At 45.2% G+C, this 27,745-nt stretch overlaps 1 protein-coding gene across 2 annotated transcripts in view; it reads left to right on the plus strand.

Annotated features, from left to right (window-relative positions):
- CROCC (ciliary rootlet coiled-coil, rootletin) overlaps positions 1 to 27,745 on the plus strand; it is a 574,059-nt gene that overhangs the window by 265,485 nt on the left and 280,829 nt on the right. For both annotated transcript variants that reach the window (XM_078642848.1, XM_078642849.1), the window contains 2 exons: positions 4,485 to 4,631; positions 10,078 to 10,308. In XM_078642848.1, the coding sequence (XP_078498974.1) occupies positions 4,485 to 4,631; positions 10,078 to 10,308 (378 nt within the window). The remainder of the gene's footprint in view (positions 1 to 4,484; positions 4,632 to 10,077; positions 10,309 to 27,745) is intronic.

Here is a 27,745-nt window from a genome sequence, read left to right on the forward strand (position 1 = left end):
CATAACATAGCGCATAGCGCATAACATAGCACATAACATAGCGCATAACATAGCGCATAGCGCATAACATAGCGCATAGCGCATAACATAGCGCATAACATAGCGCATAACATAGCGCATAACATAGCGCATAACATAGCGCATAGCGCATAACATAGCGCATAACATAGCGCATAACATAGCGCATAACATAGCGCATAGCATAGCGCAACATAGCGCATAGCATAGCGCAACATAGCGCAACATAGCGCATAGCAAAGCATAGGATAGTAAAACAAAACATAGCATAGCAAAACATAGCATATCATAGTAAAACAACAAAACATAGCATAACAAAACACAGCAAAGCATAACACAGCAAAGCATAGGATAGCAAAACACAGCAAAGCATAGGATAGCAAAACACAGCAAAGCATAGGATAGCAAAACACAGCAAAGCATAGGATAGCAAAACACAGCAAAGCATGGGATAGCAAAACACAGCAAAGCATAGGATAGCAAAACACAGCAAAGCGTAGGATAGCAAAACACAGCAAAGCATAGGATAGCAAAACATAGCATAACATAGCGCATAACATAGCGCATAACATAGCGCATAACATAGCGCATAACATAGCGCAACATAGCGCATATAATTAGCGCATAACATAGCGCAACATAGCATAACATAGCGCGCAACATAGCGCATAACATAGCGCATAACATAGCGCATAACATAGCGCATAACATAGCGCATAACATAGCGCATAGCGCATAACATAGCGCATAACATAGCGCAACACATAGCGCATAGCGCATAACATAGCGCATAACATAGCGCATAACATAGCGCATAACATAGCGCATAGCATAGCGCATAGCATAGCGCAACATAGCGCATAGCATAGCGCAACATAGCGCATAGCATAGCGCAGCATAGCGCAACATAGCGCATAGCGCATAACATAGCGCATAGCGCATAACATAGCGCATAGCGCATAACATAGCGCATAGCGCAACATAGCGCATAGCATAGCGCATAGCGCATAACATAGCGCATAACATAGCGCATAGCGCATAACATAGCGCATAACATAGCGCATAACATAGCGCATAACATAGCGCATAGCGCATAACATAGCGCATAGCGCATAACATAGCGCATAACATAGCGCATAACATAGCGCATAGCGCATAACATAGCGCATAACATAGCGCATAGCGCATAGCATAGCGCAACATAGCGCATAGCATAGCGCAACATAGCGCATAGCGCAACATAGCGCATAGCATAGCGCAACATAGCGCATAGCGCAACATAGCGCATAGCATAGCGCATAACATAGCGCATAACATAGCGCATAACATAGCGCATAACATAGCGCATAACATAGCGCATAGCGCATAACATAGCGCATAGCGCATAACATAGCGCATAGCGCATAACATACCGCATAACATAGCGCATAACATAGCGCATAACATAGCGCATAACATAGCGCATAACCTAACCAAGCATAGCGCATAACCTAACCAAGCATAGCATAGCCTAGCCAAGCATAGCATAGCTTAACAAAACACAACAAAACATAGCATAACAAAACAAAACACAGCATAGCGCATAACATAGCGCATAGCGCATAACATAGCGCATAGCGCATAACATAGCGCATAACATAGCGCATAACATAGCGCATAGCGCATAACATAGCGCATAGCATAGCGCAACATAGCGCATAGCATAGCGCAACATAGCGCATAGCGCAACATAGCGCATAGCATAGCGCAACATAGCGCAACATAGCGCATAGCATAGCGCATAACATAGCGCATAACATAGCGCATAGCGCATAACATAGCGCATAGCGCATAACATAGCGCATAGCGCATAACATAGCGCATAGCGCATAACATAGCGCATAGCGCATAACATAGCGCATAACATAGCGCATAACATAGCGCATAACATAGCGCATAACATAGCGCATAGCGCATAACATAGCGCATAGCACATAACATAGCGCATAACATAGCGCATAACATAGCGCATAACATAGCGCATAGCGCATAACATAGCGCATAACATAGCGCATAACATAGCGCATAACATAGCACATAACATAGCGCATAACATAGCGCATAGCGCATAACATAGCGCATAACATAGCGCATAACATAGCGCATAACATAGCGCATAACATAGCGCATAGCGCATAACATAGCGCATAACCTAACCAAGCATAGCGCATAACCTAACCAAGCATAGCGCATAACCTAACCAAGCATAGCGCATAACCTAACCAAGCATAGCGCATAACCTAACCAAGCATAGCATAGCCTAGCCAAGCATAGCATAGCTTAACAAAACACAACAAAACATAGCATAACATAACAAAACATAGCATAACAAAACAAAACACAACAAAACATAGCATAACAAAACAAAACAAAACATAGCATAACAAAACAAAACAAAACATAGCATAACAAAACAAAACATATCATAGCCTAGCAAAACATAGCAAAACAAAGCATAACACACACCACACACACACAACCATGCACACACAACCACACACAACTATCTATCTATCTATCTATCGCCCTCACTCTATCTGTCTATCTATCTATCGCCCTCACTCTATCTATCGCCCTCACTCTATCTATCGCCCTCACTCTATCTATCTATCGCCCTCACTCTATCTATCTATCGCCCTCACTCTATCTATCTATCGCCCTCACTCTATCTATCTATCGCCCTCACTCTATCTATCTATCGCCCTCACTCTATCTATCTATCGCCCTCACTCTATCTATCTATCGCCCTCACTCTATCTATCTATCTATCAATCTATCAATCTATCAATCTATCAATCTATCGGCCTCACTCTATCTATCGCCCTAACTCTATCTATCGCCCTCACTCTATCTATCGGCCTCACTCTATCGCCCTCACTCTATCGCCCTCACTCTATCTATCGCCCTCACTCTATCTATCGGCCTCACTCTATCTATCGGCCTCACTCTATCTATCGGCCTCACTCTATCTATCAGCCTCACTCTATCTACAGATCTATCTAACACCCTCACTCTATCTAACACCCTCACTCTATCTATCGCCCTCACGCTATCTATCTATCGCCCTCACGCTATCTATCTATCGCCCTCACTCTATCTACCTATCGCCCTCACTCTATCTATCTATCTATCGCCCTCATTCTATCTATTTATTTAGATACTGATTGCCATCACTCTATCTATCTGTCTAGCTATCTATCGCCCTCACTCCTATATATCGCCCTCCCTCTATCTATCTATCGCCCTCACTCTATCTATCTATCCCACTCACTATCTATCTATCCCACTCACTCTATCTATCGCATCACCACAGCATCACTCTGCACCACCACAACATCACTAAGGGGCACAACAACATCACTATGCGCTACCACAGGATCATTGAATGCCCCAGCATCACTAGTCGCCACCACAACATCACTCAGCGCCACCACCGCATCAATCTGTGCAACCATTCAACAACAACTGGGTCAAATATGATCTCTCAATGTTTGAAGCTTTATTACAAATGTCACAAAAAGAGGTTAGTATTTCACTTCTGTTCTTGGATTTTCGTCACAATAAAATGCACTGAACATATTCTTCACAAAAGTTATTTACAAAAGTTTAAGCTATTGCCATTATAAATTACAATAACTTTTATTTAAGTATTAATTATTAAAAAAATTCAAAGCCATTGTTGTTTGTAATATCAATACATCTAAGTCACGTGAATACAACACATATTGCATTACAAATGCTATAGGTGTCACAAGTTATAACTATTGGCATTGTAAATGACAAAGCTATTATTTTTGCTATTTTCAAAACCAACACATATATAAAAAATGTGTCATTTACAATACCAATAGCTCAAACGTTCCTACTGCGAGACCTTATGCATTGCAAATGCTTGTTGCTTCTGTAACCATCCTCGAACTTTACAACTGTGGAAAAACTAGTGATTACTCCTTCCACTCCCTTCCAAAAATTACGAAATTACTGCCTACTAGTAGAGTGTACCGAAAAGTGTATCCAATGTTGCATGCACAGTTCTCCCAAAGGTCCTAGCCCATGAGTTCTTTGTACACTACAACCATTTTTCCCCTGAGAGCAAAGATAAGCTGGAACCTTGCTGCTTTACAGTATTTATTTGTGTAGTGTTATAGTTGAATTCATTTTGTAAGAATTTTAAATCAATTGAGTTTTTCTATTGGTTTCTCTATGCAACCAAATTGCAAACCGCTGCTTTGAGTGGGACAAACAAGTACCATTTCCGTATGGGTGATAATAAATGTCCTTGTGCTTATGTTAAAAATGTGCAGTCTGCATTACCCACAAGGTCATGTCTCATTTATAAATCCTCTACATTTTAAGTGATCTCCAGCGCTGCGCCTGAGACAGTGGGTATAAAAACTTCCTTCTCTTAATCGACTTTTCCTCCCTAGGCAGAGACTGGTCGCGCGGAGTTAGAGCTTACTCTGAACAAGCTGAAAACTGAAGAAGCCTCACTCCGCGACTCACTGTCCAAGATGAGTGGTATGAATGAGAGTCTGGCCCAGGACAAAACAGAACTGAACCGAGTCATAATACAGGTGAGAAAGTGGAAATCATGTCAGTTAGTAGATAGCGTGGGGAATGAGATATTGTGTTGTGTAGGTGGAGAACAATAGCCAGGATTATCAGAAGATAAAGCAGACCTAAAGATGCAAAGGAGGAGCCAAGTAAAAAAACATTTGGGACAAAGCATCAATGTGGTAATTTTTGTTTGCAAGCTTCCCTATGCACCAATTGAGATAAAACAGTCCACAGTGTTCTCAGCTTGATCTGTTTTGTTATTTTTCAGGTTTGAGTCTAATGATGGCCAAAGCAGAGATATAGTATGTTTTCTCATAACGTAGATATATTTGTTCACTCTCTCACATTTGTAAACGTCTGTGAGTGGTAGGTACAGAACCAAATGTCATTGGCAATTGAACAAATAAATAGTAACCTATAACAAAATACCTGTGTGCAAATGGCCATATGCCACTATTTTTAATGCAGGTCATTGCTCACTTGAAGGCTTCTTATGGCTGGTCATAAAACCAGGAATGTAATGTAGAGGTGCATCTTTACAAACATAAAAAAAAACCTTTAGCCAGGCAGCTTCTGAATATCACTTACATCGTATTTTGTTGCATGTCTACATTACAAAGTGCCCGTCTCCATTGCGTAGTGATAGATAGGTTATAATTTCCATAAGATTAAGAAGAGCGTTTTTTGTTTTACTAATAACTTTGGAGGCATTTTACGAATCTAAATTCATTTCCCCAAAAAAGTTCTTTTATATCAGTTCCTTCCTGAAAAGCTAATCTGTCAAGCGGAGGCCAAGAAAAAAGGGAAGGGGGTCAAAACATTGATTCCACATGTTAATTCCTATAGGAAACTTTGTTTTGCCATACAGAAAAAACAGCTGAAGGAATTAAACCAAATTTGGCAAATTGAAAGAGGACTGTTTCCCTTTCCTTGGGATTTTATCAGTTATAGGTTTAAACCCAAAACAGACTAGCTTAGCTATTGCTTTATCAGACAGAGAATTAGAAGAATATCCAGGCAACTGTAATTCCTTTTATAACCAGTTCCTGTAGTCTCTCTAACAGGGAATTTTGGTGAATTTTGTCAAATGTGGTCAACAAGACAAGTAGAAGAATTGCAGTGATACTGTTCTTGTTTCACCATTGTATTCTAGTCATCCCTGATGAAGATTAGAGCGGATTCTGTGCTTCTCTCTGGGTGGAAACCAGTTTGGGGATCAGGGAACAAGTTGTTTTCTTGAAGGAGGTGCCATATATGAGTTAATTATGACTAGAGACCTTGTTTCAGTAGTGTATAGCTTTTTGCTTTCTTCAGGTGAGTTTTGTAGATACGGTTCAGTTTTTGCAGGTAGGTTTTGTCAAGAATGGTTTCTTCCATTGGTGTTGAATTGCATCCATTTATGATATGATTTTCTATACTTCTTCATTGATCCAATGTTATTTATGCCTTTTCTTAGGATGCATAGATATTTAAGAGGCTTTGGTGAACCAATTGTACAGCTGGTTTTATTAGGTTGAGCTTTGAGCCTGATTTTTCAGCAATGGTCTGTAGATAAACAGAATGGCACACGAAAAAATAGTACTCTGTGCAGAGGACCTGCAGATATTTACAGCCTGTCAAGAGTATGAAGTGATTTTTTGACTGTTATCTATAAAACTCCACAGCATTTTCCTGGCAGTTACATTTATGGATTTAATATCTTGGTGCAGTGGCCTCGTAGGATGCTTACTGGTAAGGTGTTGTTTCCAGGCCAAATGTCAGTTTTAAGTAGTACATCCTTTTTGAATTTTTTATTGGATTGAAAATATTTTGCTGGTTCTCTTTTTTAGCATCGGTTGGTAAGAAAGCAGCTCAAATGAGAGTGTATATGAAAGGATGCTGATGGTGAATAGGAAAATGCATTAGCTGAGGGTGTAACTGGTGGGGGAAGAGGAGGGGCTTGGCTAGGTCGGGGGAGAGATTGGAGCTAGGAAGAGGGGTGGAAAAACGATCTTCCTCAAAGAGGTAGATTACAGACTTCACTGTTACTGGATGTAGACACGGGTGGGTGGTGTTTGTTAACCTTTGCGGAGATAGGAGGTGGGTACCAGGTGCAGCGAGTATAGCCTGTCGTGATTTGGGCACTAGAAGCCGTAAAGGTGAGTAGGAGGGAAAGGTGATGTGGTATAGTGTTACCTTTCTTTTATGTTGCATGTCTGTAGCGAGTGCACATGTTGGGGGTGGGGTGGGGTGTAGGATAAGAGCCTTATACAAGAGTTAGTGCCCAAAAGTCTGCATTGGATGTTATGCAAGATCTGGCCATTATGCTGGTTAGGAGGATCTCAGATGATGTGTAGAAGGCTCGTAATCACCTAATGGGGAAGATAGGACGTATATGTAGTTGGGATGTTGTTGAGGTGAAAGATGATTTGGGTTGGGTTAGAAATAGTGATCAGAAGGGTTGACGTTGGAAGGTAAGGAAAGATGATGAAGGATGAAGGAGGAAGAAAAGGTAATAGGGAATGAGGGAGGGAGAGAAGGTGATGGAGGAGAAGGGAGAGAGAAGGTAGGAAAGAAGTTGGAGGGGTAAGTCTAGGGAGAAACCAAAAGGTGTTTTAGATTGAGGTGTAAGGAGGATTCAGGACAGGACTGTTTGGGGCTATGGAAGGGTGTTAGTGACTGAATGGGGCTAGGAGATGGGAGAAGAGTGGTGCATTTGTTCAGATGAAAGAGATGGCTAAGATAGCAAAATAATGTTGGAGGCCAAGAGGTGGGAAGGAGATTGAATAGTACAAGCTGCGTTAGGGAGGACATGGAGGGTGTTAGTCTGAGAGGTGGGCAGGAGAGAAGGATTTAGGAGGAAGAAGATGGGTATTCGAGGGTGAGACTTGGAGAGGAGTCAATAGATGAGAGGTAGGGGTATTGAGGAGAGGCAGAGGTGCAGAGCGCAAGGTGCTAAGCTGTTTGTGAAAATCGTAAGGTTGTATGATTAGGAGGGTAGAAATGATCTAACGGTGTTTCAATAGTTTGGATGAGGGCAGTAAGCAGGTGGGCACCGTGTGAAAGAGAAAGTTACCTTCAGAAGGTGGTGGATAACATCAGGGAGGAAAAGGAGTGGTCAAGAGGGGTGGTCTGTGGTTAGCTTGAAGGAAAGAGTAGGAGGTGATTATGTGATTTTGGCTAGGATGAGACACAGAGGCCGAAGTAGTAAGTCATGGTGTCTTTGGTGAATAGAGGGAAGATAAAATTAGGAAGGTCGAGAAAGAGGTGAGCAAAGTGTTAGTGTGAGGAGAAAACATCTTTCAGTGAAGTGTCTGAGGAAAATGGATCTCTGAGATGAGATACATAGCTTTCATCTGGATTGGCTCAGAGATATTTGTCATGAGAAGAAAGTCGGACATTATGTAGGTGCAACCCTAGAAAGACACAGTTTCCCCAAAATCCTATTTAAGAGATTATGAAGTCACCTAAGAGTCACATAGGTGCAACCCAAGGAAGAGTAAACAGCCAGGAGATATAGAAGACTATGGAGTCACCCAGGAGCAATGTAGATGCAACCCCAGAGAGATGCTGCTTGCATAGGAACCCCAGGAGATTAGGAGAATATGAAGGGCACAGCTTCCATAGCCACCTGGAGATTTGAGAGGCAATGGAATGCACCATTTCCATAAACCCATCAAGAGATTGAGGAGACTATGTAGTCATCAAGGGGTGAGGCATGGTCTAACCCAGCAAAATGCAGCTTCCAGAACCACCAAGAGATTGAGAAGACTATGAAAGATCAGCTTTTAAATTCACCTGAAGGTAACTATGAAATCACCCAGGAATTATGTGGGTGCAACCTGAGGAAGATGCAGCTTACGTAAAATCCACCCACCGCTGTAAGAGGCTCTGGAAATAGTTACACCCGGATGAGTGGCTGGCCAGGTCAACAGGAGCTCTCGCTTCCGTTGGCAGAGGGCCGCTTATCATGTTTTGAGATCCAGGTCTGCTTGGCTGGCATCTCACTGCATTCCAAACAATGATTAGTGTGGCCATTGATCTGAAGGCAGAACACTTTTCCAAGCAAGCACCAAGTTGTTTTGGCCCTGCTCTGCAGAGTTTATTGTATTTCAAAAACAAAACTCCCAAAATCGGAGTCTCAGGGGCTTTTCTTCCTCACTTTGGATCACTCTTGTTCACTCGCTCTGTCAAACTTTAGATGACCCCTTCTGGAAACATCAGCACAACGTATGTGTAACTCCACGAAGACACATCTTTCACAAAACCCCCAGGAGACTTGAGATGGAGTTGAGTAAACCTTCATGGGGAGTTAATAATTGGTAATGAAGAAAGGAAAGGAGATCTGGCCTTGGAACCATTGCATACCCTAGTAGAGCTAAATAGGGAATCAACCGTAACCTTTCTGATACCCTTACCACAATGCCCATACTGCACGCCAGGGATGGAGAGTTGGAATAGACTTTGTGAGTACAATCACCAGTGGGGGGAGTGAAGGGCTGGAGCAGATGGCTGATCCAGCTTGTGGTGCAGGGGACATATGGCAAACTCGAGCGCACTGATCAGAAGACAGGAGGCAGATCCGCTCCTAGTCAACGTGAGGTGAAGGGCTGCAGGTGACTCAGCAAAGCCTAATAAATTATCCATGCTGAAGAAAAAGTAGGAAGAACAACCATATTTAAAAATCAAATGGTACTCTAGGATGTACACATATGAACCACATATTTTAATGTTCTAGCCATAGTAATGCAACAGGGTTGGAACCTAAAATGTACCCAAATGCACACCAGTTAGATACAAACAAACCCACCAAGTGGGGGTTTCTAAGGTTTTCCTTCTTGCCTAGTCACAAGTGTAGTAGTCAAGGGAAGAATGTTACAAACCTGGAACTCTTATCAGCGCTGTCTCAGAAGTTGCTGATTGAGCTGTTGTTGAGAGAGTTGAATAAGTGGGTTCAAAGGGGCTAGACTTGAGGGCTGAGTCGGTTGCTGCTGCGGTTGGGTCAACTCCAATGCAGAGATTTTCGAAAGCCTGCAGGGGATTCAGCAAATTCCTGAACTGTGAGTTAGTCATCCACACCTGTGGGCAGAAACGGGAAAAATATATAGATCAGGGAAGCAGATTCAAAAACAAATGGTACTTTAGGAAACCACTTTGATCGACATTAAATCAACACATTTTCTTTTCTAACAATATTAGTGTCACTACTGTGGGACCTAAAAATGCATTAACACCAGGGAGACACGTATATAGTCTCTGTGGGAGGGAGTTCTCTTTTGGGAAGGGATTTCTGTGGGTCAAAGGTCTGTCTGAGGCTGAAGACTATTTTATCTCCTTTGACAATGGGGGTCTGTATGAAGAGCCTGAGCCTCTGTAGGTTAAGGGTGATCTCTACGGGGTACAGATCTCATTTTGACTAACGCTATATGTTTCTTTAGAAGGATCTCATGGTGTGCATTTCTCTTGTCCTTGGTATTTCCGCAGCTGGAAGAGGAGCGGGCGTCCCTGCTGGGGCAAAAGCAGGAAGTGGAGCAGGAGAAGGCCTGCATCCGTGATGAACTGGTGCGCTTGGAGCAGGAGAAACTGGACCTCGACACAGAGCGTCATGGATTGGATCACTCGCTGCAGGCAGTGGAGCAGAGTCGTGAGACGCTGCAGCAGGACCTCCTTTCCATGCAAAAAGAGAGGGCGCAGCTGAAAGAACAGCTGGGACAGGTAAAGGGGAATGGGGAGGCAGACTCAGTGCTGGGGTTTGGCTGCTATCTGCAAAGTAGAGCTGTGAATCAAAGACCTCCAGTGATAGTGGGCACATCAGGACCATTTTACATAGTCCCACCATAATTTATATTTATAAGCGTACTTTGCTCCCAAAAGTCTATTAAGCAGAGGCATGATATTTAGCATCTCATTAAAAGAGATGTGTTTTTAAGAGTTTTCGAAAGCGTAACAGATCTTCACGGAGTTAAAGTGTGAAAGGGAGATTATTCCATAATGTAGCTACTCTGTGGGAAACGCTTCACCCCCTCTTTGATCTTTACGGGTTGAACAAATAGCATTTTCTCCTCATAACACAAGTCTCTTGTTGGTTTGTAAATTTGGAGTAACATTTTTCATTTAGCAGGAGCCCGTGTAGATCCCTCCTCACTTGGGTCATATGTTTGTGAGCAGGGATGTCCTTTACTCACCTGGCATCTTTATATCACTGTCCAGAGATAATTTATCGGCAAGAATTAGGGGGGTGTCAGGTGGTGTGAGGTGGGAAAGACTGACAGCAGAGGGGCTGAACACCACCTGAAAAAGAGTCAAAAGAGGCTGCAGCAGAACTTGCTGGCAGTAGCTTACTTTGAGTACCTGAGGGGTAGGTGGGATGTATTGCCAAATCCTGTATGTACAGCAGAGATTAGTAGACGAGTCGGAGATTTTCATGTACTCTAGTAACCCAGAAAATTATACGAGACCACACTATGTGATTGATATGGTTTGTAATTGTTGTCAACATCAGAGCTGTCATTTAGTGTCAGAAGGACCCCAGTAGTGTATTATCTTTATCTTTTTTTCACCCTTCAGAATACTGGTGTTCTAAAATTAGATATGTAGTCCCTCATTACGATTGGCCATTTTAATCTTTAAAGAGATCCATGGGTTGATCACCAATTGACTACTTTCTGAATTGTACTATCATAGCCATTCCTACGCGGTTCCCATAACACCAGCCTCGCTTCATATAGACACTAGAATAGAATGCAGATGGTGTTGATGGCAGCTGATTGGTTTAATAACACAAACAATCCATCATACCTGCTGTCTACTGAGCACTTCTTCAGGCTTTCAAACACATAGAGGACAACCAACTTAGTGCTCCTCTTGTGGCGAGAACCAACCCAGTGGGAATCTGAAATGTTGGCTGTATACCAATCTCTCTCAAAGTCTACCAATGTGAGGGAGAAGTGAAAGTGGGCAATAGGTTTTAAAATCTTTCAGAACCATGCTGGATTTCTCATTCAAAAGGTCTCACAACTATCCTTTTCAACTTCTCCTGAGTTAATTTGTTGTAGATAGAATTGAGAAAGATTTATGGAGAGATGTTGATCTGGTGGAGATTAAGCTGTTTTGTATATTTAGCAGACCATATGTCCAAAGAAGAGCCCAGTGTCGACTTTTGGTGATGGCTTTCAAAAGCTCAATTTCAACTATGGGTTGAACATCTGAAAATGTCATATTTGGGTCTTTAAGATTAGTCCGACTAACTGAGGCCAGTTAGGAAATGTGTTTATTGATGTTAGTGCAGATTTTATCTATTTTGTCCTGAAAAAACTAGGCTAAGCCTTCACAGACAATGGCTGAGTGAGAAATGCAGGGTTGGGCTACTTTGGGAAGCCGCAATTCACTGATTAGATGGTATAACTTCTTGTCTTGGATTAGTGGCACCAAGAATGCCTTCTGGAACATATGCTGCCTTAGTAGCTCCTATTGGAGCTTCCCTCTTCCGGTCACAGTTTTGTTTTGGCCCGGGATCACAAGAAAGTCTCCATCTCCCCTGACATGGTTTGGTTCGCAACTTGGCCTTAGTTATGTCATTTGAAAACCACAGGTTTCACTAATGGTGTTCATTGCTATGTACTTTGAAAGTAATTTTAGGCCTGCTAGCATCAAGTGCAGAAAGACGGCAGCAGACCTTCTACTTCTGTCTTTTCAGTCTTGTTAGGGAAGAGCTAAATATGATTATCAAAGAGTCTCATTAAGATCTCTGAATTTAACAGCTTTCAATTTCTTCTTATTTGGAAGTATGTATTTTGGAGGGCTTAGTGAAAGTGGAAATCACGATTCAAACCAAAGTGATCCGATCATGGAAAACAAAAGAGGTCCTCTGTCTGTAGACTATCAGCATTGGAAAAGATAGAGTCTAGCAAATGACCATCAAAATGAGTGGGCGAAGAGTTGTTAATTTTAAAATTAAAACAGTTAGGCTATCACAGATGTTATCCATATTGCATACAGTTCGCCGGAACTTGAAGGTTGAGATCACCTAGAACTATAATATCATATCATTACATTCTAGTAACAGAAAGCATAGATTGTCAACTATGCAGTGGTTGAATTAGGTAGATTATATATATAAGTAAAGTTCATATTGAGTATAGTTTAATTTGGAGATGCAGTTTGTAAACTCCATACCGGTATTTCAACTGTAATGATTTACTCTGAGTAAGGTATATTGATGAAAAATTACAGACATGCTGCATCCTTGTTATGCCATCTCTGTTTATACAATGATTTTGTAGCCTGGAAGAACTAATTTGTTTAAAGCATTACTTCATCATGCACAGAGCATTAAAGACTATGAAAGAAGCATAAATCATCCACCTGATGTTTGGGACCTACTGCCCCTTTCAAAAGTCTGTTGGTGCGAGTACTGCACAAAATGACGCTCCACTTTGTGTTTCAGTTGGTGATCCCAGCCTGTAGATACACACTTGTAGTCTCCATGCCTGAATCCTCTGCACTTGATAGATTTTTGGGGCATCCAACCCATTCCCTTTGCACCAATTTGTATCTCCCCTGCCCTTGATGAGACTTGCCCATGCCACACATCTCATCTCGCTTGGCAAAAGGCAAATGAAGGCTGCAGTTGACCAGTTCAAGCTCGTCTGATTATGTGCTCTGGGCTCAGGTACTTGGTTCTCCCCCACCCGGACTTACCTGTGCCTCAACATCTTAATATGATATATAAAGCAAGTGGTTCTGGCAGGAAATTATCAATTACTTTGCTCAATGTATATAATACAGTGTAAATTTTTAATATCCAAAGGCTTGAAAACAAATTTCAACTAGTAAAAAAGAGAATATTAAATAATAAGAACATTTGAAAGATCGTCAATAGGAAACAGACGGACAAGGAAGCATCTCCTCAGTATCAGCGATCGCTTGCGGTGGTGTTGTTTGAAAGAATTTGCCACGTCTCCAACCGGCTGGTGTAGTAACCGTGAGAGGAATTATACTGTTTGACCACAACCCTTGGATGTAGGTCACCAGGTTTATCATAACCAATGGATCTCTATTGGTTTTACAGATAGGATCCCAGATACCTAACAGTTGTGGCTGTCAATCCCCACCAGTCTTGAAGACTGGGGGGCATTCAAGACTGTGGCTTGATGTACAATAAGCCACACACATACAAGGGTCTTTCTCTCTTTCTCTCACTCCGGTTTAATCATTGTTTTGCTTTTACTTTTCACTGCTGTTTTCCTTTTGTCTTCACTTGGCCTTATTCTCATTGCACCCTGCTTTATTCTTACTACGTTCTTCCTGTTTTTACTGCATTTTGCCTTTTCTGTCTCTTCTTTTGCCTTTTTCTTATTGCACTCTACCTTATTGTTCTACCTGTTTTTCACAAATGCTGCCTTTTTGCCTTGGCTTTAGCCTTTTTCAGTGCTCGTCACCTTGCTGTTGGTGCGTTGTGCCTGTTTTCACTGCTGCGTGTATTCCCGCTCTGTTTTTCTTGCTCTTTCTGCTCTCCATTTCCTGCGGACATGCTGCTGGTATACCAAAGGCAAATCCGTCTGTCCACGCCCAGCCGACAGATTCTCTATCTCGCTCTCTCCCACCGCCACCCAGCCGCGACTCTCCATGCTCTCTACTCGAGCTGTACCTGCCTGCACTGCTGCCGCACTGCACCTCGCATCGAGGGAGCATTCCCCTGTGCCTCCTGCAAATTCTCATGCACCCTCTCACACCCAGCACTCACTCCTGCTGCACCACCAGAACCTCTTACCCTCACACACATCAGCCACCACCCATACTACACTCTCATGCATGCGCCTCAACACACGCTCATACACCAAACACGCCAGGGAGATCTGGAACCTACTGCACAACCATGCTACAGACATGCTGTTCCTTACAGAAACCTGGCTGAACCCGGCATCAGTCCCTGATGTTGCTACAGCCATTCCCACCGGCAATAAGATAGTCAGACAGGACAGTCAGCACAAGTCTGGAGGCGGAGTCACCATCATCTTCACAGACGGCATCAGCTGCTCCATCGGCACAGGCACAGCCAGCAACAACATGGAACACCACACGTTCAAACTTGACATCACAACCAACTTCACCCTGAGTGGAACCCCAGTCTACAGGCCTCATTAACTTTGCCAGTGTCATCACAGACTTTGTTGCACTCCTCATCATCTTCTCCAGTGCCTTCATCCTTCTCTGAGACCTGAACTTCCACCTGGAGGACTGCACCGACCCAAACTCAACAGCTCTTTTTGAAAACCTCAGGAACCTCGGCCTCATCCAACTTGTGACTTAACCCACACACTTTGCTGTACACTACCTGGTCCCAATCTTCACCTCCTTCAACAGCACCACAGTCAACAAGCCGTCATCGATTACATGGACAGACAACTCCCTTGTCAGATTTAGCATCCTTTTCCTGCACCAACACAAACCACTGGATCTACACACCAAAACTGGAACAACATCCCAGAGGAGGACTGGGCCACCACTCTGTCTGCATACCCACCAGAAGCATACCAGCAGCCTGTCTTAAACAATCATAAACTTCAACTAGTGCATCATGGCCTGTGCCTACACCCAGCCCCCGTAAAGTGCTGCAAAGCCATAAGATTCAGACCGTAAGCCAGCTGGTGCACAGAAGTACTCAGGATGACGAAGCGCAACTACAAAAAACTAGATGATAGATAGATAATGAGCCAAGACATCAAAGACACCTTAAAAGCTGGCCGTAGACGCTATCACCAACAAATCCAGAACACGAAGCGCATAGCAATCGCAGTCTGAATTGATGCCAGCACCAAAAACAGTAAAGGGATCTTCGCCATTGTGAAATAATTCCTGCCAGAAGCTCCTCTAAGAGGACCCCCTCACAGGACCTCAGCAAAACATTCTCTGACCTCTTCTGCAGAAAGATAACCACCATCTACAGCATTTTTGGCCCCTCCACCAGGACCCACTAACCTCACTGCATGACTCCCCGTCACGACCAAAGAATACACATTGACCCCGTGGCCCATCACCACAGATGAGACCGTTTTTACTATGAAGTCGATCAACTGAGTGGACCCCTGACCACATCAAACCTTTACCAGGGGACTTCAACCCATCACCGAAACGATCATGCCTACCCTTAATGCCTTCATATCTTCAGCTACCTTTCTGGACACTTGGACACACACCATAGTGTTCCAAGTGCTCCAGAATCCCTCCTCAGACTCATCTACATTTGTCAACAGCAGACTTATCTCCTTACTTCTGTTTCCACCAAAAGTCCTAGAGAAACACATCAACAGATGCCTCATCGACCACCTCAGCAACCACCAACTCATAACACCACACAGTCTAGCTTCAGACCCAACCACAGTACAGAACAAGCCCTTATCACTGCCACAGACAGCATCAGCATGATCCTGGACAGAGGAAATCTGCAGCCCCTTATTCTCCTGGATCTCTCTGCTTCTTTCAACTGTCTCCCCCACCTCATCCTCATCTGATGCCTACATGAGATTAAAATGCAAGATCCAGCTCGCTGCTGGATGTGCTCCTTCCTGACTTGCAGGACTCAAGCAGTCAGCTGGCCCCTTACTCTTTGGATAGCCCTAGCCTCATCTGAGAAGAACTGCAAGGTTTGTCTTTTGGCCTGACCCTCTTCGATGCATATTTGATCACTCTGGACAGGGTCATCTGTGCCCACAACATTGAGGTCCTCTCTTATGCTGACGACACACAACCCATACTGTCTCTCTTGGACTCCTGACCCACAGCACAAGTTCACTGCCTGCATGATTGAAGTCACTGACTGTATGAAGTCCATTTGTCTCAAAGTCAGCATCGACAAAGAAGTTGTGATCTATGGCAAGAACTGCTTGCCATGGGACTCCACCTGGTGACCAGCCAAACTAGGACCAACACCCACTCAAAGCACCCATACCAGGAACCTCGGGATCACCATAGACAGCAAGCTGGAAATGACTGCACAAATCCATGCCGCCACAGCATCTGTTTGCACACTCTGAAGATGCAGAGAAAAATCTTCAACTGGCTCCCAAGCAACACCTGCAAGGCCCTCACACCGAGCGAGCTGTAATACAGAAACACCCTTTACGCCAAAATCAGCAAGCACCTTATCAGGATACTACTAACCATCAAGAACTTGGCAGCCAGACTTACCATCAACCTCCAGCGCAGCACTTGCATCACACCACTGCCATGCTCCACTGGCTCCAGATACACAAAGGCGCTCATTTCAGACTCCTCACCCACACCTTCAAAGAACTACACAGTGTAGATTCCACCCATCTTACTAGTCATATCTCCTTTCATAAACCTTCCCAACACTACTTCTTGGCTGGACTGCTGCTCTCACACATCCCACGCATACTCAGAACCAGATCCAGAGATTAGCTCTTTTCCTACATTGCTCTTAAAGCATGCAGCGACCTCCCACGACACCTCAGAGCCTCCTCCTCACTTCTTGAGTTCTGCAACAAGTTGAAGAGCTGGTTCTTTGAATAACCACCCCTCCCCGCCCGGCTCCTGGTGAGAATGGACTCTCACCTGCTCAGCGCCAGTATAACTTCCTCAGCGATAATGTGCAATTACAAATACAAACTACATAACAAAATTACAGAAGCTTCTGAAATCTGGCAACAGACAGCAACATATTCCTCCATCAAAATTCGAGAGGCCAACAAACATTTCAAAGTTCCAGACCATCTGATTTTCTCTGGTTTCACTCAAGTAGTTGATGCTCAGCCAGTTCTTGGTTCGTCTTTGTCTCAAAGGAGAGCCTCAAATAAGTGTAGTAGATATCTGATGGGGTCATCTAGCCACAGATTCCTTACCTTTGAACTTCCCCGGCGCCAGACTGGATCTGGGGGAATTTTTTCTTGTGCAGTACCCCTGTGCCCCGGTAGGTGGCGTCAATCGACTTTGTGTGACGTTGTAAGCGTCGTCTCTGTCATCGTGACAGCTGCATCGTCTATATATAAGTGCCACCTCGGCGCGCTGATAACAGTTCTTTTCTTACTGTGAGAGCCAGCGCAGAACCATTGAAGAGAGCTATCCCCTGACATTTTTTGACAGTCTTATTTTGACTTTTTGTCTGTATTTTTTTATTGGTGTGTAGGTTTCATCATGTCCAAAAAGACCTCGGGATTCAAACCGTTCGGCTCCTGTCACCGCGCCATGTCGGACACGGATCCTCACGTTGTGTGCATTTGGTGCACGGAGCACGTTTACAGTTGTGCTCTGACTGCCGGGCCATGGCTTCTAAAGCTTTAAGGGAGCGGTCCCTAAGACTTCTTGCAGTCGGGCACCTCTGAGATCTCGTTCCAGCTCCCAGTCCTGGTCAAGAGAGAAGGTCCGAGCACTGCTCCAGGGGCTGCAATCTTCATTCTCCTATTCAAAGTCCTTAAAGGGGTCAGGTAGGAAGCACCACTAAGTACACAAGAAGTCGAAGTGTACTTAGACTACACCCTGTCCGTCACCCGACACACCAGATGGGCCTTGGCGTTCGAAACCTCATTGTGCTCCGCATGTGCCCAGCTCATCTCCGTGTTTCCCCTCCTTTCCCAGACTGGGAGCGACCCCAGCCAGTTGATGGAACTTTATGACGCCATTTATGCCATATTTGGGCGGCATGTCCGTGCTGGCATGCCTTCGGGCCACATGGAGCCAGCGGAAGGAGTTCCATTGGGTTCTGCTCTGCCCGCGGCACCCATGGATCAGTTCCCTGAACCGGACTGGCACTTACCGTACCTCCTCGACCTTCCCCAATGGTGCCTCCGACGCCAAGACTACCGCCGCCGCCGGGGCCCACCGGCTGAGTCAGCCCAATTCACATCCCAGACGACACGGAGCTGGCCGGGCGTCCACAGAGGCCGGCACCGGCAGAGCCCTCGGACTCTATGTCGCAGCCTCAGCCTTATTTGGAGGGGCGAGGATTGGAGGAAGATTGGGAGGGGAGGTAGGACTCCTTAGATGTCTTGCTTTATTCCAAAGAAATGGACTGGTATGAGGAACTGGTTATACCAGTGGCGTGAATACCTCTCCAGAGCCTGGCATATTTTCCCATCCTAACCTGGCTATGGAGGTGGGAGCTTCCTTTGCTATGTGGCTACGTAGGTCTTGGACCTCCATCTTCCAATTTTCGCGGTCAAGACCAATGTCTTGACTGAGTTCCTGCACCCTGGCTTCTCCACCTTAGAAGCATTGCTGCCATTATGAGGCCTTGACTGATGTTCTCTCGGGCACCTGGTCCAAGCCTAGCACAGGGGCTCCTGTGATTCGAACAATCGCCCACTGCTATCACCCTGCACCAGGCTGTGGTAAATAAATAAATAATACCCTATTTTTGAATGCATAAATGAATAACAGATAGCTCAATAAATAAGAGTCAAGATTCGAGGTAGTAGGAGTTTTGCAGGTTTAATACAGCATAAGGACAGGAACAGGACGACCTGCACGGGAATAGGATGGCAGCTGCCGGGGACAGGATCGGGACAAGGGATAACTTTTTAATAACAGTACATGAGCATATATACATAGCGCAAACACATAGCATTACATTGCAATAGGCGTAGCAGTGGGTGGAGCAAGAGGCGTGACGCGTAGCAGTTGCGAAAGATAAGGGTGAAAGTAGGTGTAACAGGGCGTATACATAGACATGTGATGCAAACGTAACAGAATATGTCATGAATGGGGCGGAACCCATGGAGGGGGCTACCTAAGGAGCCGGGACCTCTAACCTGATGGTGCGCGCAAACTGGCAATGACGTGTTACTAGGAGAAACTGGGGGCTATGAACTCTGTGCTAGGAGCAGAGACTGAAGTCTGGAGAGTCAGGGCGACATGTACCTAAGCAGTATCTAGTATCTGATGTTTAGAGAACATGTTGATATAAACTAGAAGTCAGGAGGGGAAAGGCTAACAGACTCTAAGACTGGAGCATGCATTATTCTACATGTAGTGCGTGATGAAGAATATTAAATGACCATTAAATGCAGCATTTCTCTTACATAGAGACGTAAAAGCTAGACAATGACGGAAACTATTGATGCGATTCAGTAGCTTAGGAATGCAGAGAAGGAGGACTGAACTGATAACTGGAATCATAACATACTCTTGGCAGACTCAGAGGCAGAGCCAGCCTGAACCGGGCACTGTGAGGCAGGAAGTAAGTGAAGGGTCGAGGATACAGGTGGGGGCTGCATCGCTCCTCAGCGAGGGCTTCAGGAGACAGGAGCTGAATCTGGTGTCCGGGCCCTTTTGAGGCCTAGAAACGGGGACTTTACAATGGAATAACGTGCACACTGAGAAACGTGACAACGTAACTTTACATAGGCCTGATACTCGTATTATTCACGAGAACTGGAAACTGGCATACTAGAGGTGGACACAACTATAATTGCGTTTTTAATCAAACATGGGGAATAACATATGCATATTAATCATGCACACATAACATATGATGGATGACACGTAGGGACACAGAACATGGCAAAATTTACTTTTCCACAAGGCGACCCAACTTTCCTCACATTTCAGCCAACCCGCTGAGCGCTTGGTGGTCCAAGCCTCTACTTCTCTTGGCATGTTCCCTTCTGCACCCCTGGATAGGTAATCCAAAAGGCTGGATAGCACCGGCAAGAAAATATTTTCTTCCACCAGCCTAGCATTGCGGTTGGTAAACACTGCATGCCTCTTGGGCCGTTACTCCAATTCATTATGGGAGACGGTTGCGCACGTGCTGCCACAAGTCTCGGAGGATGCCCGAGCTGTCCTTTCCCAAGCTGTTGCAGACGGAAGAGATGCAGCAAAGTTTTCCATACAATGTGGCCTTGACACAACAGACTCACTGTGCGTGGCTGAGAATGTCTGGCTTCTCTGGGGATGTCCAAGCCAAGCTTATGGATATGCCTTTTGATGGCTCTCGTATCTTCAGAGATAGGGCAGACATGGCACTAGAGAGTTTTAAGGAATCACGGGCTATGGCGTATTCCTTGGGCCTCCAATGTCATCTCGTCCTGCATCTGCCTTTTGCCCCTTTCATGTCTACTGGAGGGGCTTCCAGCCGTGCCAGCCGTATCCTGGCCAGAGGACCGCACAAGTTCCCCAACCTCTGTAGGAAACTGGCTCTGTATATACTGTATGATATTGTGTGCACAGAGTCCAGGAAGTCCCCAGAGGTATAGCAGAGGCTATATTAAACAAGTACTAACAGTTCTCTTTGTGGTAGTGTGGGAGAGCAATTAGGCTTATCAAGATGGTGTGTTAAGCATATATTGTATTTCCTCAATTAAGGCTGATGGCACACACTCAGAGACTGAATCCAGACCAATTATTTAAGTATAAAAAATAATTCTTAGATTTTATTTTGTAGAACCAAGCAGGACTTGGCGCAGGCAATTAATAAAGTACTTTCAAATGCAAAGTTGTACACAGAAATGCAATTGTGGATTGTATTGGAATGGATTGCAGGTTTGTTTTACTTTTAAAACAGTTCTAAATACAATAAGATTACTTTTGATTACTCTTGGATTACTTTTCAGTTACTTTAAGTACTTGCAGTTTTATGCAGAGTTATATGATACACTGGAGGTTGTCACATACCGGTAAGTACGACAATTCTTAAGTTATAGCATAGTTACTTTTTTCATAGTTCCTTTTTTTCATACAAAACAGCAGGTCAACATAAATTCTTTAGGAACAAAACTCATAACATTGGTTCCTATGGGAAAAAGAGTGCTAACAGTTCTCAGGTAAGTAAACGACTTACGAGTAGGAGTTTAGGGGGATAGGAGTAAGTTTCCCCAAGTCCCAATTAGGCACTCAAGTTGCACCATCAGCGACACTGGGACAGTCGTGTGCACAATGCAGGGGCCAAATATTAGTCAGTGGGGCTAATGGGCTTTCGGTCAGGGACTGCTTGCGAGTAGGCCACTTGGCTGTGGGAGCAAAGCTCCTGGGGTTGGGATCAGCACTGCAGGGGCCAACAGTCAGCACCGGAGTTGCAACATCAGTGGCACAGGGGATGCCAGGTGCAGAGTGCCAAGGCGACATCGGGAACCCTGTGGATATTCAGTGGAGATCTCCGGTTCAGAAAGGAGGCTGCAGGCTCGGGCAGGGAGGCTTCCTGAGGTGACCACTGGCTGGAGAGGTAAGTTGGGTACTCGGAGAATGCCTGGACACTGTCTGTTGGGCCACCCGAAGCTGAGGGGTGTCGGGCGCAGGGCTGTCTTTTGGCGTTGGGTCCTTCTTACCAGTTCCGTTTGCGGTCAGGGGGACACTTCAGGTTGAGGCTGCAGGTGTCTGCTTGAAGCTTGAGAGAGGTCGGCGATCACCAGATCTCAGGTTAGGATCCCTGGGGAGACCTCCTTGTGGTGTTGGGCCATTCGAACTCGGGCAGTGGGCATCGGGTGCAGAGTGGTGCAGCCTGGATCTGGGTTCTGCTCTTGGAGTCTTTGTTGAACAAATCCGTTGCAAGGTTCAGGGTTGCCCCTAAATATTACAGTTCGAGGCATATGAGCAGTGCCCTCACACTTAGCATTAGATCGCCATCTGGTGTTGGGCTTGGATGCTTGCAGGTTGTTGTTCTCTTGGAAGAAGTCTTTGTAGTCACGAGATAGGTGACTCCTCCCTTGGACAATAGTGTGCATGGGCATCGACTCCATCCGTAGATTGGTTTTTCCGCCATTGGGTTCGGATGCAACTTTTGCGCTCCGATTCAAAATATATATTTGACTACTTCGACGCAAAAAACTTACATAAACTCTTCGGACTGACTTCGAACATCTTCAGCTTTGACATAACTTTCATCGGCTCGATTGCGGACGTCGACGCGGTCCGTTGGGCTATCCACGCCGTGAGGCCTACGGCTCATGGAAAGGACGCCATTCAAAAAATGCCCCCAGTATGGAGCAAAGTTCCCGCACAGTGACCATCACAAGGTCTGCAACCTGTGCCTATCACCTGAACACGACGAGTCCAGCTGTCCAGTCTGCGCATCCTTTCGATTGAAGAAGACCAATCAAGATCGAAGAGCTCGTCGACACATCATGCAGATATCAACTCCGGAACCAGTGGACATCTTCGACGAAGGCCCAGATGTCCCAGAAGAAGATTCCGAACATCTCAAAATCGTGTCCGAGGCAGATGACTCAGCCGACCCCATCACTCCTGGTCAAAGAGTGAGTACTACTGCCCCTACCCCAAACCCACCACCAAAATCGAAGGCAATGGTCAAGACTCCACCTGCTGGGCCCAGTCGCGACTGAAAACACATTTCAGAAGCCTCGCCTTCGAGCTCAGGTCCGTAGAAAAAAGAAAGGCCTTCCGGTAGCTCAAGACCGAGGAAACCGCATGTACCAATACCACCGGCACCTTCGGCACCAAAACCAAAAGGACTCTCTGCTCCGAAATCGGTTCCGACGCCTTCCACCTTTAAAGACAAATCGTCCCCGAAAACCTCAAGGCCTGTGGATAAACCGGCTTCAAACGTTTCCAAGCCTAAAGATCCCGCTTTGGCTTCAAAACCAAGAGCCTCGGAACCAAAAGCAAAGCCTAGGAACTCTATCACGCCTCCTAAGGCTAAAGACAATAAAGGTCAACAATAACCCCGCTCAGAACCGAAAACATCGCCACCAAAAGCGGTTCCTGAGGAAGAGGAACTTTTTCAGCAGGATCCTGTCGATCCTAAACAGAAAAGGATCTACATTGACCCAGAAACAGGACTGTCACCAATACCACCTGCACCTTCGGCACCAAAACCAAAAGGACTCTCGGCTCCGAAATCGGTTCAGACGCCTTCCACCTTTAAAGACAAATCGTCCCCGAAAATCTCAAGGCCTGTGGATAAACCGGCTTCAAACGTTTCCAAGCCTAAAGATCCCGCTTTGGCTCCAAAACCAAGAGCCTCGGAACCAAAAGCAAAGCCTAGGAACTCTATCACGCCTCCTAAGGCTAAAGACAATAAAGGTCAACAATAACCCCGCTCAGAACCGAAAACATCGCCGCCAAAAGCGGTTCCTGAGGAAGAGGAACTTTTTCAGCCGGATTCTGTCGATCCTAAACAGAAAAGGATCTACATTGACCCAGAAACAGGACTGTCACCAATACCACCGGCACCTTCGGCACCAAAACCAAAAGGACTCTCGGCTCCGAAATCGGTTCAGACGCCTTCCACCTTTAAAGACAAATCGTCCCCGAAAACCTCAAGGCCTGTGGATAAACCGGCTTCAAACGTTTCCAAGCCTAAAGATCCCGCTTTGGCTCCAAAACCAAGAGCATCGGAACCAAAAGCAAAGCCTAGGAACTCTATCACGCCTCCTAAGGCTAAAGACAATAAAGGTCAACAACAACCCCGCTCAGAACCGAAGAAATCGCCGCCAAAAGCGGTTCCTGAGGAAGAGGAACTTTTTCAGTGGGATCCTGTCGATCCTAAACAGAAAAGGATCTACATTGACCCAGAAACAGGACATGTCACCACTGTGCCATATAGGAAGAGGAAGTTAGACACAGCACCTGCTCCTCCAGTGCCTGTAAAGAAGAAGGACTCTGCCACATCACCTATGCATCCTTCTTCTCCTATACTTCCTTCTAACTGACTTCCTCTCCCTAAATCTATTACACCACCTCGAACTGAGACTACCCCTTCTCATATTTCTCCACCACATATACCCCCAGTTGATGATGATGATAATGAGGACCTAGGGGTGACCCAGATGACCCCTTCACGTATCCATCTGACCCACATGATTGGGAGTACCCTATCCCATCGGATATACCAGACGTCCCAAGCCCTCACACATATCCCTCAAAACCATCTCCCCCAGACGATAATATTGGTTGTGGACAGTTGATTAATAGGGCAGCTATCTATCATGGCGTCACAAAGCACTCTGATGCAGCAGAAGAGGAATTTCTGTTAGATACATTTGAACAGTCCCAAATGACAGTGCAAATATTGCCAATGATTAAGGGAGTCCTTAAACATGCCCCTGAAGTGTTTAAAGATCCCGTACGTGCAAGGATTCTTAACCCTAGAATAGAGAAGTATAGACCTGCCCCTGCAGATCCTGCTTACATTAAGGGACAGTTGCCTTTGGATTCTCTAGTAGTTTCCAATGCTAGAAAGCGCGCCAACTCCCAAACCTCCGGGGAGACGCTACCCCCTGATAAAGAATCCAAATTGCTAGATGCTTCTGGCAAAAGAGTAGCTGCACAAGCAGCCAATCACTGGCGCATAGCCAACACACAGGCACAACTCGCAAGATATGATAGGGCTCACTTCGACCAGTTAGAAACCCTACTACAACATTTGCCTGACCAATATAAAACACATGCAAATGATCTCATCCAAGAAGGCAAGCTAATTTCAAATGCATAAATAAAATGTGCACTTGACGCAGCAGACACCGCCTCTAGATCCATCAATACCAGTGTGCTCCTTAGGCGACATGCCTGACTTTAAACAGGAAGTCCAGACTACCATCCTCAACCAGCCGTTCAACCAACAACAACTTTTTGGCCCGGCTGTGGACACTGCTCTTGAAAAAATGAAGACAGACACTGAGACTGCTAAGTCCATGGGAGCTTTACAGTCTCCACAAACATGGGGCTCCTTTCGTCGCTCCTTCTGTAGAGGTGCCTCCAAACACATGGGAGCAGACAACTCATCTTCATTTAAAGCCGCTACACAAACATCCCCCAATAGGGGATACTTTAGAGGCGGATACAGAGGAAATAACAATAAAGGAAGAGGTTGAGGTAATAACAGCACTCGTACCTCCCTCACCACAAAACAGTGACTTCCCTCCGCTCCTCCCACAACATCCAACTCCAGTCGGGGGGAGATTATCACAATTCCTACCTGTGTGGAATTCCATCAGAACAGACAGGTGGGTGAGGCAAATTATCCAGTATGGTTACTGCCTAGAACTTACAGCTACCCCCCCCCCCCCCCCCCCATATACCACCCAAGCAGCGTCCCATGTCCACAGAACATCTTACGCTCCTAAAACAAGAGGTCCTCTCACTTTCAAAAAAATGCTATAGAGAGAGTTCCCTTACAACATCAAGGAACAGGGGTTTACTCGCTGTACTTCCTAATACCCAAGAAAGACGGGACTCTAAGACCAATACTCGATCTCAGACCCCTCAACCGGTATATACACTCAAATCATTTTCATATGATCACTCTCCAACAAGTGCTCCCACTGCTGCAACAAAGCGACTTCCTTGCCACACTAGATCTCAAGGACGCCTACTTCCACATTCCCATACATCCTTCTCACAGGAAGTATCTACGGTTTGTAGTGGACTGACAACAATATCAGTTCAAAGTCCTTCCATTCGGAGTCACAACTGCACCAAGAGTATTCACAAAGTGCCTAGCAGTAGTAGCAGCATATCTCAGAAGACAACAGATACATGTCTTCCCATATCTAGACGACTGGCTAATAAAAGCCAAGTCATTCAATCAGTGTGTTCAAAACACTCACCAAACCATTCAGACATTACACAACTTGGGGTTCACGATCAACTACACCAAGTCGTATCTCCAGCCCTCTCATATACACCAATATCTAGGGGCCACAATAAACACCTCCACAGCTCTAGCATATCCCAGTCCAGCCAGGATAGCCAGCATACAAGCCCTCGTCACAACATTTCAAGTTCAACACTTTCTCCCAGCCAGAGTGTTCATGCAGCTCATAGGCATGATGGCATCTTGCATTTTTATTGTTCCATATGCAAGACTTCAAATGCGTCCATTACAGGAATGTCTAGCACATCAGTGGAATCAGGCTCAAGGACAACTTACAGATCTGGTGTTGGTGGACAGTAGCACACATCACTCTCTGCAGTGGTGGAACACAAAAAATGTGTCCAAAGGGCGGCCGTTCCTTGAACCTGTTCCACATATAGTACTCACAACAGACGCATCACTCACAGGATGGGGAGCTCATCTCCTCGGACATGCAACTCAGGGCCGATGGACCACTCAACAAAAAGTGCTCCACATCAGTCACCTGGAGCTACTAGCAATATTCCTAGCACTAAAATCTTTCCAAGTACAGGTACAAAACAAAGCTGTCTTGATCCGGACGGACAACATGACACCCATGTACTACATACAAAAACAAGGGGGCACACATTCTCTGCAACTATCCCAGCTTGCACAGAACATTTGGAGATGGGCCATTCCACAAAATAAATATCTACTAGCCGCACACCTTCCAGGAGTTCACAATCAGATTGCAGATCTGTTAAGTCGACAAACACAACAGATTCACGAATGGGAACTACATCCCCAGATTCTTCTACCGTTTCTCCACATGTGGGGCCAACCAGACATAGATCTGTTTGCCACACACGACAACGCAAAATGTCCAACCTTCGCCGCCAGGTTTCCACACCAGTTATCCAAGGGCAATGCGATATGGATGAACTGGGCAGATTTGCGTATGCTTTTCCGCCACTCCCACTGATTCCACTAGTGGTACGCAAGCTCCGACAACAGTCTCTAAAATTGATCCTAGTGGCTCCCACATCGGCACGTCAACCGTGGTTCACAACGCTGTTGGAACTCTCACTAGTTCTGCACCAAAAACTGCACCTGTCCCCATCACTGCGAGATCAGACATCCAGATCAGCTGAATCTAGCGATCTGGCTCCTGAAGTCCTAGAGTTCGGTTACCTTAACCTACCACCGAACTGTATGAACATTATTAAAGAAGCCAGACGACCTACTACTAGAGCTTGCTATGCTGTAAAATGGAAAAGATTTGCCATTTACTGCACCAATAATCATATTGACCCACTGGATGCTTCTATCCAGAATATCATTTGCTATCTACTGCACTTGCAGAGATGTAATCTAGCATATTCATCCATACGGTTACATCTAGCAACACTCGCTGCTTACTTACAAAACAGACAAAACTTGTCATTATTTAGAGTCCCTGCAATTAAAGCCTTTATGGAGGGCCTTAAAAGGATCATTCCTCCTAGGTTACCACCCTCTCCGGTGTGGAACCTAAATATTGTTCTTACCAGGCTCATGGGACCCCATTTGAACCTTTACACAGATGCAAACTACAGTTCCTAACATGGAAAGTAGCTTTCCTTG

The sequence above is a fragment of the Lissotriton helveticus genome, chromosome 5_1 (genome assembly GCF_964261635.1).
Source record: "Lissotriton helveticus chromosome 5_1, aLisHel1.1, whole genome shotgun sequence".
In the NCBI taxonomy this organism is placed as follows: Eukaryota; Metazoa; Chordata; class Amphibia; order Caudata; family Salamandridae; genus Lissotriton; species Lissotriton helveticus.